Consider the following 12,224-nt stretch of genomic DNA (forward strand, 5'->3'; position numbering starts at 1 on the left):
TAGTCTCTAGGAATGTGCTTTAAAAGTAAGCATTATGATAATCCTTATGCTGTTGGTGGCTTCCTTATCCTTATTCATCCTGCTGGTGGCAGAGTAAGGGGAAGACACGCAGTAATACCTTCATCATTATAAGATACAATCAAATTAACATTCCAATTAAGCACGGCCACCAGTTCCTCTCCCCCCTGAAGGTCCAGGCACAGTTACTCTTCACAAAAAGGCAGTGCATCCCCAATCTTCAGACGTGAGTGTGGGAGTCTGTCTATGGGATATGCCCAGCAGGGACTCTTCTGGACTCCGTTCAACAGATATAGACAGTAATTTGTCATTTAAACAGACGGCTGTTTTGGCTGCAAGTGAAATCTCATGAACATCAATTCCATACGAGAACTTCTTTGCGACACTGCTGACCAAAGGAGTTTATTAAGAGAACTACCCATCTTTTCAGAGCTAGGAATCAAAGGACACCCCCCCACCCTCGCAACCGGTATTTAGCTGATATTTGTCCACTGTTTATAGATTGCATCTCCAATTTTACTCTACTTCCAGTCTGTTTTGTGACTGATTTTAATTTGTATTAGTCTGTGTGGCATTTCTGCTTGTTAGTTAAATCCCAGTCCATATATGTGCGCCTGAATTCCAGCAGAACTCGTGCAAAGACTGATTAAAAATGTATTTCTGGAGGAAGCTAAAAGTTTTGGGTTTTTTACAGTGTTGTTTTCCTTTTCCGGCATGATTCTTGTTCTTTAGTTCAGGAATCTTCTTTCAGTATTTCACAGAACAGGCATCCTTTGGCTGGGTGTTTGTGGTGTATTTCTTTGGTGATCTTCAAATATGTGGCTTCTGATTTTTATTGGTAGTATTAAAATTGCTTTACAAGAAAATAAGAATACATTAAATGCTGCTTTAGTCTGCTTTGTTAATCAGTAGTGTAGCTTCTGCAGTGCTGATGCTTTAGGACTATGGAATGGGCTGGAGAGATTGTTCCATAGTCAGTTCCTAACTGTGAAAGAATTTATGCAGATGTTTATATTGAATGCTGAACATTATTAGGAATTATTTGGGATGTAATACTGAAACAGTGGTGAGAAGTTCCTGGCAAGTGCCTTTCATTTTTGCAAAGGGATTTAAATTAACGTAAGAACCTTGATACATACTGCAAAAATGACTGTGATGTGTTAAGTATCTTCTCACGTTTATTTCAGATATGGACATGGATATGAAATTTTTTGTGTTGCTTGCAATAATTCAAACACTGTGATTGCCTCAGCGTGTAAGGTAAGAAAAGATTCTAGCACCATCTAGTGAAAAGTGCCACCAGATTTCTAGGGCTGACAGAGCAGGAGTCAGAAATCAGTTTGGGTTGAATTCTGTTCTTTCACTTAAATGTGAAAGATTTTGTATAGATGACAGTTGCCTTGCAAAGGTGAGAGTGAATGCAGATAAGCTGTTATTTGTAAATTATGTATGATTCATTTGAAGATATTAGTAAGATAAATTCTAACAAATAGAGGTATAAAACATATTCTTACTGATATATTGTCAGCATTAGTAGAAAGTAGTGAAACAATCTTGAAAATTCCCAGAGGAAACCTGATTCTAACTTGATTGCAAGCCTTAAAACGAGCCCCCTAGCATCTTAGTGTTTTGAAACGTGTGACTTTTATATTTGCTTTCATTAATTCTCACTGATATTTTTTCCATTAATACAGGCTTCCAAAAAAGAACATGCAGCAATTATTTTGTGGAGCACTACTTCTTGGAAGAAACTGCAGAGTTTGTCATTTCACAATCTGACTGTTACTCAGCTGGCGTTTTCTCCTAATGACAAATTTTTATTAGCGGTTTCTAGAGACAGGAACTGGTCATTGTGGAGGAAACAAGACTCATCAGAGTCAGGTAAGATACATAAAGTGGATATACATGTTTGAAGACTTCACGGTTTGTTCGATATTTTTGGCTTCAAAATATTTGAAAGAGAATAGGTAAAATATTTTAATGGCCATTTTCCTTACAACGTTTAAGAATTAATAGTGTTGTAGGCTCCTGTGGCTTTAAGAAGTGCAATTAATGGTGTATAGGAAAGTTAGAAAGGGAATTAAAACGTGGAGAGGAGTATAATCAGGCCTTAAACGCTGTTTGATTGATGGATGTAATGAAGTCTGTTATTTGTCCTGCCTTCAGCTTGTGATTGTATGTTTCAGATTTACTGAAATCAAGTATATATGCTGGAGTGTAATGCCTGAACATCAAACTGGTATTCTATCAAGGAAAACCTTCATCTCTGTGATCTGTGCAGGCTAGGCTGGAAGGTTCATTGCTACACCTGTGTCCTGCATAGAGCCGCCTTGTCCCTCTTTGCAGGGCATGACACTTTGAGACTCTTGACAGGATCTATCTCTGTCTGTGGTGTGTCTTTCTGATAATCCTACCCAATTGATTAATTTGACTAGGACTGGCTCTGACTGGAAAAAGAGCTGATAGTAAAGATTCAGTTGACTTTTTCATTAAGACTTTGAGCCTTGCAAAATCATGAGGATTTTGAACACTTTAATGGATTCCTAGAACAGATGCTTGTACTGAAAATGTTTATCATTGCACTGTTGGCTTAATAGCACATAAACACTACTGGGCTCTGTCGAGTTTTCCTAGAGACTTGGCAGTGAGTTTTGGCCCCTTCAGGCAGGTTCAGTTGTATCCTGGCTTGAGATTTCTGTTCTATTCAGACTTCTATTCTACAGCTTGGCATATTGTCCACAGTAGTTACACAATGTTTCAGGATAAGGAGTATGAATTCTCATAGGAAGTAGAGGAAATCTTCTTTTCATCTGTTCATCAATCACTTTTCTGTCTACAAAGAACATCATTATCAGTGTAAAGCAAAACTGCTGGTATTGGCATCCTAAGAAGTGGTTATTCAGAGTCTATGCTCCAAAATGACAGCCTTTTCTACTTGGAAAAATCATTCCCATTTACTGATCTTCTGATCAGATTTATTGCCTGATTGTATGCATATTGAAATGGTAGCCTGTCTCTTTGAGAACAGATTTATCTTTACGATTAGATCATTATGATTTGAGCTCTTGGGGCTTTACTGGTAAATAGGAACTGTAGTGAAATTATTGGGGGTATGTGTACACATGGTAAATGTTGCACAATGCTAAAACTTTTGAAGTGAGTGTTCTTACAAAAAACTTGCATAGAAAGAACCTGAAGGTCTTACGCTTCGACTTAAATTCTTCTGAAACAGATATGTGTGTAAAAGATCAAACTGTTCCTACTGTTCCTACTGTTTTAGTGCTGTAAGAGCTGACTGATACGGTCTTGAACAGGTGCTAATTATCATTGTGGTAAGTGCTGGAAAAAAATATTTATGTGGTGCTAAGTATTCCCAATTGCAATGATGTCCGAGTATTCCTGCAGTTCTTCCATAGAGTAAGCAAGCATAACAATTACTTTTAATATGTAGTGTAGTTGAAGCAAGGGTTTTCCTCTATATGTTTTATTCCAGGACCAGTTTTCGGTTGCTGTGCATACACAGACAAAAATACAGCTGTTCACAGTCGAATCATTTGGTCTTGTGATTGGACACCAGATAGCAAGTATTTTATTACTGGCAGCCGGGACAAAAAGGTAATTAATATAAAAGGAATTTTAAAAGCCCAGAATTATTTTAAATGTATTTTAGATATGCAAATGCTGTGTTCTAATGAGCCCATATTCTATGAACACACAAAAAGCTTATTGTGTGTATTACTACAGAAAGCAGTGAGACTTTCATATGCTAAATAAAGTGCTTGAATATGTATATACAAGGCTGTGGTTTGCCAGTTGGACTTCCTTCTTTTTTCATACAGTAAGACAAGCATATGTCACATAACTCTTATGGGTCTCGAAGTTTTTCTTTAACTTTCATGAGAGAATCTGTTTTTGTTGACAGTATCTTTAATGAAATCAGGCAGACTGTCTAAAAAGTTGAATCTTTGTAGATAGACATTTTTTACTATTTTAGGAGTCATCCACTTTGTTCTGTGCCCTGGGAGTATTTTAACTAAGTTATTCCTTATGTTTTTGTAAATGCATTTACAAAAAGATTAAAGTGAAAATTCCTGGATGATTCCCTTTCTTACAGGTCATTTTCTGGGGCCAGTGCGATTTATCTGTGACTACTGAAGGGAATATGTTGGATTCAGTCAAGCCTTGTTCAGCAGTACTGGATGCCGGGGATTCTGTTACTGCTGTTAGTATCAGCCATGTGCTTACTCCTGATGGAAGGTATTGCTGTTTTTCTGTAACGCCATTTTGTGTTTAATTTGAAATTAGTATTTTTTTCCCCTTCAGTCAGTTTTCTGTGGCTAAACAGCTCCTAAAATCAGCCTGTCAAATATTTTGACCATTCTTTGAACTGAATTAGCTTTCCTTTTTTATTTCCTAGCCTTCTTTTCAGGTGTATGGTGACTTCTCCAAACAGTGTAACATGAAAAAAAAGAAGAGGGGAGGGGGGCATTAACGCACCTGAAACACATTCATTCTTCCAACAATATTGACTGGTCTGATGCTGTAATAAGGTCCTTATTTTTATCTTAACCAAATATATTTTGCAGGTTTCTGCTTTGTCATTTTTTTATGAAGAAGCTTTGAATTAAATTGTGATATTTTTTTCATGAAAAACTAAATATTGATTTGAAGGGCAAGGTGCAACACAGTATTTGCTAGTTCTTTCTAGCTTGCATTAAAGCCAGCTTCACTGAGCTGCCTACTGTAATCTCTTCCAGAACTAATGCAGTTGTTCTCTTGATAGATACATTGTTGCAGTAGGCTTAGAGAATGGGAAGATTATCTTGTACACATGGAAGGAGAGTGGGCAGGAACCAGTACTAGCTGATTGGACCACGTGTGTTGAGATGGATAACAGGTATGTCTTTTGAAGTAAGTTAGGAGCAAGGAAGTACTCTTCTTGAGATTAATAGTGCTGGAGTTCTTCTTATAACATAAAATGATATGAAACTGGTTTATATGTATATAAAAAATTGTTATCCTTTAAGGAAAAGGCTGATCCCTGAAAGTCTAAAGATGTCTTTAAGCAAAACCTGGAAATAAAAATATTGGTTATTTAGATTTATTAAAAAAAACCAACAAACGCCGATGAAAACCAAGGGGGGAGGGTTAAACCCCAAAATACTTCATGGTATGCAAATGCTTTGAGAAGCATTACTCTTTGTTGGCCCCACTTCAAAAAAAAAAAAAAAAAAGCTTTCTTACCTTTAGCCATAAAATAAGAAAACACTGAAGAGGGGGAAAAGAACCACTGTTTATATACATCAGCAAAACATTTTGGAGTGGATGACAGCAAGTTTTCAAGAGCAGCTTCTAGCAGAAACCACAGGAGTGACAAGCTATATGTGGTGCTGCTGCGGTGACAGCTAGAGAAACTCTCTGTAGAGAGACTTTGAATGTTTCACTTGGAGCACTCTCCTAGATTCTTCCTTCACATACTGGCATTGGTAGTACCAGAAATGAAAGTTGATGGTGACTTTGGCCTGTGTGTGCTCGAAGTGAATTGGAAAGAGACACCAGATAACAGGAAATTGCAGGCTAAAAGCCAGAAATCTGTCATATCTCAGTAACTGAGATGCTAGTCCTGCAGCTTAATGTGGTAAAACTTGAAATCAATAGCTGTTTAAATTATTGATGAGTGAGAGGATAAAATGTCATTACTGTTAATGGTCCGACTTATTTTAAGAACTTAATACCTGCTGGTTGTCACAAGTCAGTTTTTCCTCAGTTGGTAGTGTTAAAAGAAGAGTACTAATTATATAAATGTTGATGTTTACACTCACATGCCCAACTGTGTTTGACATTTTGCAGTTATGTATGGATTTCTTTTTGTTGCAGCCAAAGTCATGCTCTTGCTGTGAAACGTTTATGTTGGAGACATTACGTGGGCAGAGCTGGACATAACGATCAGAACAGCAGCGAGTGGTTGCAGCTTGCAAGTTGTGGAGCTGATCACTGTGTTAAGATATTCAATGTCAACAGATTTGCTCTTTAGCAAAGACAGCAGGCCTGTCTGTGCAAAACAGATTCACAACATTTTGTTTCAGCTTTAACCACTTTGATTGTTGAATTTTCTGTTTTCTGCTGTGGAAGTGAAACTTTTGACCTGTAACTTATTAAAGCAACTTTTGTGGTAGTTTGAAATGTCAAATATTTTTCCAGGAATATGAAGTATTTCATATGTTTTGGTTGGTGAATATCCTGGAACTGAGGGATGGGAGAAGGATAATGAGACAGCTTTGTTCACTGTGACTCCAGGGGTGGGTGGTAAGCTGCCAGTACTTGAGTCCTTCTGTGCTTGGGATTGCGAGTGGAGTACTGAATTGTTTTGAACTCCTTATTCCTATTAAACTCAACTGTCAGTTGACCTGCCAGTGCTGACACTGTGTGTTTAAGCATGTGCAGTTAACCAGAGATCAGAGTTAAACACACAGCTTTCTCTGATTGCTTTCTGAATGTATATTACAGCCCTGGTCCAAGTCTTAGACCGCCTTACTTCAGAAGGAGTAGTTTGTGTCTGCATGCTTGAACATGCCTGCTTGTTTCTTTTTCCTGTCTATATTCCTCTTTCTTCTGCTGTGCAGAGTGCTGGGCTCACGCTTCTTGGTCATGTGGGGCTTATAGCCTAACTCATAGACCCCTCAAATCTTCTGGTGTCTCCTCTGTGTAGCAGTGAGCCTTTTCTGAGCAGAGTGCTCTAGAAGAGTCACTTCTTACTCTGCTTGGGGGCTAGCCTCTACAGTTTGGGCTGGAAAAGCTTAAAGTATCATTAGGCAGGAGCTGAAAGGTGGCAGCCATTCCTTACACTGCCTTTGGACTCTTCCTGACTAGTGAGTGCTCCTTACCTATTCTGGTGAGAAGTTGAGCCGGTTAACTTATTTGTCTGATTGTCTTGTAGTTTAAATGAATGATAATAGACCTCAGCAGGTCTGTCTCCAGTTCCAGAGTCTAATTAGAAATCAGTTAAACTTTGGGAGTGAAATTATTTTTGTTCCAGAACCACTTGCTACCTGAACTGGTAGTGCAGAAATAATTGAAATGGTGCTTAACTTTTTACTATGTTGCATCTTTAGGTAAAGAACAGTACTTTCAGAGTGGCCCAAACTCTTTTCAGAATAATCATAGTTTATGTTTTAAATGTTTTTATATTTCAGTTTTTTATTTTCAATTTGTTTTTCAGCATTAAAAAATCATTCTTTAAAACGATGTAGGGGAGTAAAAACCTGACTTCTTAATAAAGATGCTTTGCTATGTTTTACTTGTAGTAGCCCTTGCTTTCCTTACATGTGCTTTCAGCATTTGAGTAGCATATTTTACTTGTCGGGGAATTTTTAAACAACCATAGACTGTATCCTGGCAAAAGAAAGACATAACTTATGACTCACGAGGCTTCAAAAAGTTGCCAAAAGTGGAAATTTAGTCTATGTCACAACTGTAGTTTGGTATCTTACCTGCAATTTGATGATTATAGTGGATAATACTTTCCAATACTAGTACGTCTTGCCGTGGAGCCCCTCTTGCCTGTAGGCAAAAGTGAAACGTCACATTGTCCCTCTCTTTTATTTTGTGAAATGCTGTCATTAAACGAGCATCAGCTATTACATGATTTAGTAATCTATTCCATTACCTCTGGGATTTTTGTGACTCAATTGCATTGAAGAATATACCTCATTGTTCCAACTTTAAATACATCAGATTAGTCTGTTGATCTCCCAAGTCTAAATGTTTGTAATAGACACTTTCTTTTCAATTAAGTTAGAGGTTGTCAAGAGACACCTCGACACATGATTAATATTTTTTATCTATGATACTATCTTTGTTCACATATCACTTTACTAGTGGGCGTGACTTTTACATATGCCTTTATCTTCTCAGTAAATCTACTAATGTCTTTCAAACCAGCATGTAAATCGGCATCAGGGTAACAAGTCGGATACTGATTTCATGATCTCAACTAATATCGGAAAATTATTTGGATCAATGTAAGTGTGATACCAAGGAAAAACCAGTGTAATTATAGCAATCATTTTGGTGGTAGCATTGGCTGCCTAATGAGAAACAGAGGTCTTTAAACAGTAAAATAGTACCTTTTAAGATTATTATAAGAGTCTCTAGAACATTTGTTTTCTCTTTTGTTTGGTTTCTTTGTTTTAAAAAATGGAGAAAAGCAAGCATTTGCCAGACATTTACTATATTCATTCTACTTCATTAGTCTTGTTTTATTGGTTTGACTAAGTACTGCTGGAATCCCCAAACCTGTCTTAATTAGGTTTTTATTTCAAAGAATCTACTGTTGTTTTTGTCCGCTGAATGGCTATTGCTTTTATTTTCTTACACGTGCTTTTCTTTTGTATATACTTACTCAGAGAGACTATTTAATTTATTAAAAATAGTGCATACATTCATGTGCTATTTCATACATTAAAAAAAAAAAATTATGACTTAGTCATATTTACCTGACTGTAGTTTCGTTTACCTGCCAAGATGTCTAACTGCTATATGTATCCATTTTTATTTCTACATTTTCTTCTATGTTTCCCTGGTGCTCTGTCATTGCTGTTCTCTCTTGCGAAGTGCATACCTCTTTCCATTCCTACCCATCCTTTTTTTTTTTCCTTCCCCCCCTCCTTCCTAAAAATGTGATTATTTTTCATGGCCTCCCTTAAATGAAAACACTAATTGTGCTCAGATATGTTTTGGAAGATGGAGTTAGCCTCTATACTTTGCAAGTTGCTTGTATCACCCTCTTTATAGCAGATAGCTCAATGTCATACAATAAAAACAAAGTTGAGGCAAGTGTAATCTTATTTATTTCTTCCCATTTATCTTCAAGGCTATCAGATAAGCCCTGCCAACTCCAGTCTTGGGAATCTCCAACTTTTCACAACACAACCTGTGATACTGCATTTGTTTTCCCTTAACAATGTGATGCAAGGTCATGTCCAATGGTCGGAGGTAAAAACTTGCTGTCTGGAATCATGATGGTCCCAGCTTTGCTCTTTCCTGCCAGTCCTAAGGTAAGGCATAAGGACACTATTCCAGTGGTGAAAGGCCAGAGGCAAATGGTGCACGTCAAAATGGACTTGTGTGGAGCAGCCTAATCCTCCCCATGAATTTCTGACTCCAGTAGTATTACATGTTGCTGAGTTTCTGTCTTCATTTCTGTTACCAGTTTGGACAAGGGCAGCGTGTTTATTTTAAACCTCTGTGATCTAGCAGGATGCAAAGCTGATGCAGCATCCCCTCTAAACTAAGGGTCTTCATACTGCTATTACACTTTACTGTCCAGTTTTTTTAACCAGCCTTTGCATCCAAAATGCACAGAACTGGGTCTATGCAGGTTTAGAGAGCTAAGCTGCTTAGCGCCGCTGCAGCCCTCAAGTGCTACTTTCTGAAGTACCGTGGGCTGATTGACGTATGCGCTCGGGTATCTCACCAGTAAATAATAGTGTACATTTAATTAAATGTTGCCATAAGCACTGACGCAGATGAGGCCTTGTTTCCCACAGATTTGAGCTCTTTGCAGATTGTGAGTTTTCATTAGTTTTCCTGTGAACAGTTGCTTTTTACAGCTGTTATGTGTCGCTTTTCATCTCCAGCATGTGAGCTCAAGGTGCAGCTTCTTGTCTAGACACTGATGGAATTTTTTTCTTCTATCTCAAGCCTATAAAAACTGGATTTTTACCTTTGAACGCTCTACCTTTCAGAGAGACCTGGGTTGAAATGATCCAGATAAGGGTGTGTGTCCATGTGTGTAAACCGAGAAACAAGATTGGTGTACTCTTAAGAGACCAGGGTAAAAACTCAATTTTCAAATATGTAACTAAAGCGCTGACAAAATGCCCACACTCGCCTCATATTTTTGCCCTTATGCAATTAATTCTTTAATTGTCTCTTTTTACAATGGTCTTTACCAATAGATGTAAAGCTTGCATGGTAACAAGAGAAAAACAACACAGAACATCTATCTTTAAAACTAGTTTATTGTTTTGTGCATATGGTTGCTATTGGAAAATACCACAATAGTGGTATCGGCTTTCATCCCAAAATCTCAATTCTAGGAAGCAAATTGCTTCCTACACTGCAGTTGGTGAGTAAGTTTCCAATTTTTTTTTTCCTTTATTTTAAAATATGAGCTGTTGCATCTTTCTGCATCAACTATAGCCATAAATATATTTCAAAAGCCTGTAATCATCCCAGTCTGAATCTCGGCATCTGCTTTCAAATACTACACACCATAGTGTTTATTCCCATTCAAATTTTCATTGTGAAGTTATATTGCTGCTTTATCTCCCCCTACCCGATTCAAAGGCAATGTAAATAAGCTGGTGCCGTTAGCCTCTCCAAGGTGTCCTGTTAAGGACCACCTGGAAAGCGCACCACCAGAAAGGAGTGTGTCGTGTTCTGCAGGGGGAAATCTTGATTCTGGCGTCTTTACATGGACAAAAAAAGTCCTTTTATTGCAGAGCAGAGATGTTTAAAGACTTCTTTAAACTTACAAATCAAAGAGCTACAGGAAAGACAGGAGAACGCAGTTTGTAGTTTCTCTGAGGCTTTTTCCTTTGTTTTAGGGAACATGTAAGAGCCCTTATGCATCTTCTGCTACTGAAAGTGAAGCTCTAGAATTATTTAAAGATCAAAACTTAAAAGACTTGAGACTAGTCAAGAAAATAACTGAAAACTGAAAATGAAAATTATTTTTACTGAATATAAAGCATTATGCACTAGAAGACAGTGTAATAAACTATAGTCCTCTGGACTAGTTGAAATAGTACTTTAAGAAATGAGATGTTGGCAATGGACACGGTGCTCTGAAATTCCCTGCTCATTTTACAGTGCTGTTGAGAATGGAGTTGAAAAAAATGGATGGGATAAACTAAAGTTTTGCAAAGAATATTCTAATACCTTGTGATATATTTGAGGTAAAGCCATCCCATCAGTATTTTGGATGCACACTATCAAAAGTAATTTACTGGCTCTATGCTGTTTTGAGGAGACCTCATGGCCGAGAATATGAACAAACTTTTATGTAGTTAGGCTTAAAGGAGTAGGATTGTCTTGTCCTACAGTAGAGGCATCTCTGAAAAAGAAAGCAAGAAATGGCCTGGATCTTGTTCTTTATAGTCAGATCTATAACCAAAATCAAGTGTTTATTGAGATTATCCAAAGCCATCTTAAATCTGTCAGTCCAAAATGTAGGCATCCTCAAGTCTGTGTTGGACCAAAAAGGCTATAACACTGCCTTTAGTAGCGAGGGTGCTGTGGAGTGCGCTTGGGACCAGGAGGACAAAATGAGCTGCTTGTGTAAACTGGGAAGACGGGAGATGCTGACATTCAGCCCCAGGAACACCTGCCTGGGCTCCACGTGGCAGGCTCTCTAGACACTGCTGCCAGCGGCGAGATATTGATTGTGCCCATTTTTCAGTTATGAAATGGGAAAGAAGGAACAGGTTCCACGTTATGCTAAGCCTTAAAAAAAAAAAAAAAGTGTGTTCTTCTGCTGTCATCTGTCTTGTGGGCTGGGACTCCAGAAGTAACTAGAAGCTGGTGAAAATTTCAAGGAAGTCAATAATTGAGCTCTCAGCTATTGAAAACATCACTTTGGCAACTCTGAGTAATCTCTGTTTTCCCAAATATTTAACGGGAAGAGATGAGAATGCTCCGAGGCTCACTGCCGATTGCAGTTATTGCGGAGATGAGGGAAGAGGAGGAAACAGCTGTGTCCTCATTTAGACTCGAATCTTACTTTAAAGAAGAAGTGGCTGTTGCAAATAAGAAAACTTTAAAATAACTGAAATGGGCAGCAAAAATAATTGCTTGCTCTGTTTTAAGGAGCATCTGGAGCTGTACAAAGGATGAGGCAAAATCTCTGACAGTACAAAAATCAGAATTTGCCTGTAGTGCATTAGGAAGCTATTGGAGGTAGGAGTTGTTGAGCACAGTTAGTAACGCCCTACTACTGCTGTTTTACCAGCAGTACTTTATCAGGATCTACAGTGGTAATTTTCAGGTGGCAGGGCAGCATTTTTACCCCATGAGTTTCCCAGCCCTTGACCCTCCAACCATTCCCATTTTTGCCCTGCATACCGGCACATCCTCGTACAGTTGTGGGACCTTCCTTCAGGCACTCCTCTTCCCCAGCCAGGGGCTGCCTCTGTGCCCATCCC

The 12,224-nt window shown here is 38.2% G+C and overlaps 1 protein-coding gene across 4 annotated transcripts in view; it reads left to right on the top strand.

The window, feature by feature from the left end:
• ELP2 (elongator acetyltransferase complex subunit 2) overlaps positions 1–8,458 on the top strand; it is a 39,282-nt gene extending 30,824 nt beyond the window's left edge. For 3 of the 4 annotated variants that reach the window (XM_075142303.1, XM_075142305.1, XM_075142306.1), the window contains 6 exons: positions 1,206–1,278; positions 1,713–1,899; positions 3,512–3,633; positions 4,133–4,275; positions 4,802–4,915; positions 5,896–8,458. In XM_075142303.1, coding sequence (XP_074998404.1) covers positions 1,206–1,278; positions 1,713–1,899; positions 3,512–3,633; positions 4,133–4,275; positions 4,802–4,915; positions 5,896–6,052 — 796 coding nt within the window. In that variant the 3' untranslated portion in view covers positions 6,053–8,458. The remainder of the gene's footprint in view (positions 1–1,205; positions 1,279–1,712; positions 1,900–3,511; positions 3,634–4,132; positions 4,276–4,801; positions 4,916–5,895) is intronic. The other variant, XM_075142304.1, reaches the window with a different exon arrangement.
• The last annotated feature ends 3,766 nt before the right edge of the window (positions 8,459–12,224 follow it).

Source organism: Calonectris borealis, chromosome 2 (assembly GCF_964195595.1).
Source record: "Calonectris borealis chromosome 2, bCalBor7.hap1.2, whole genome shotgun sequence".
NCBI lineage: Eukaryota > Metazoa > Chordata > Aves > Procellariiformes > Procellariidae > Calonectris > Calonectris borealis.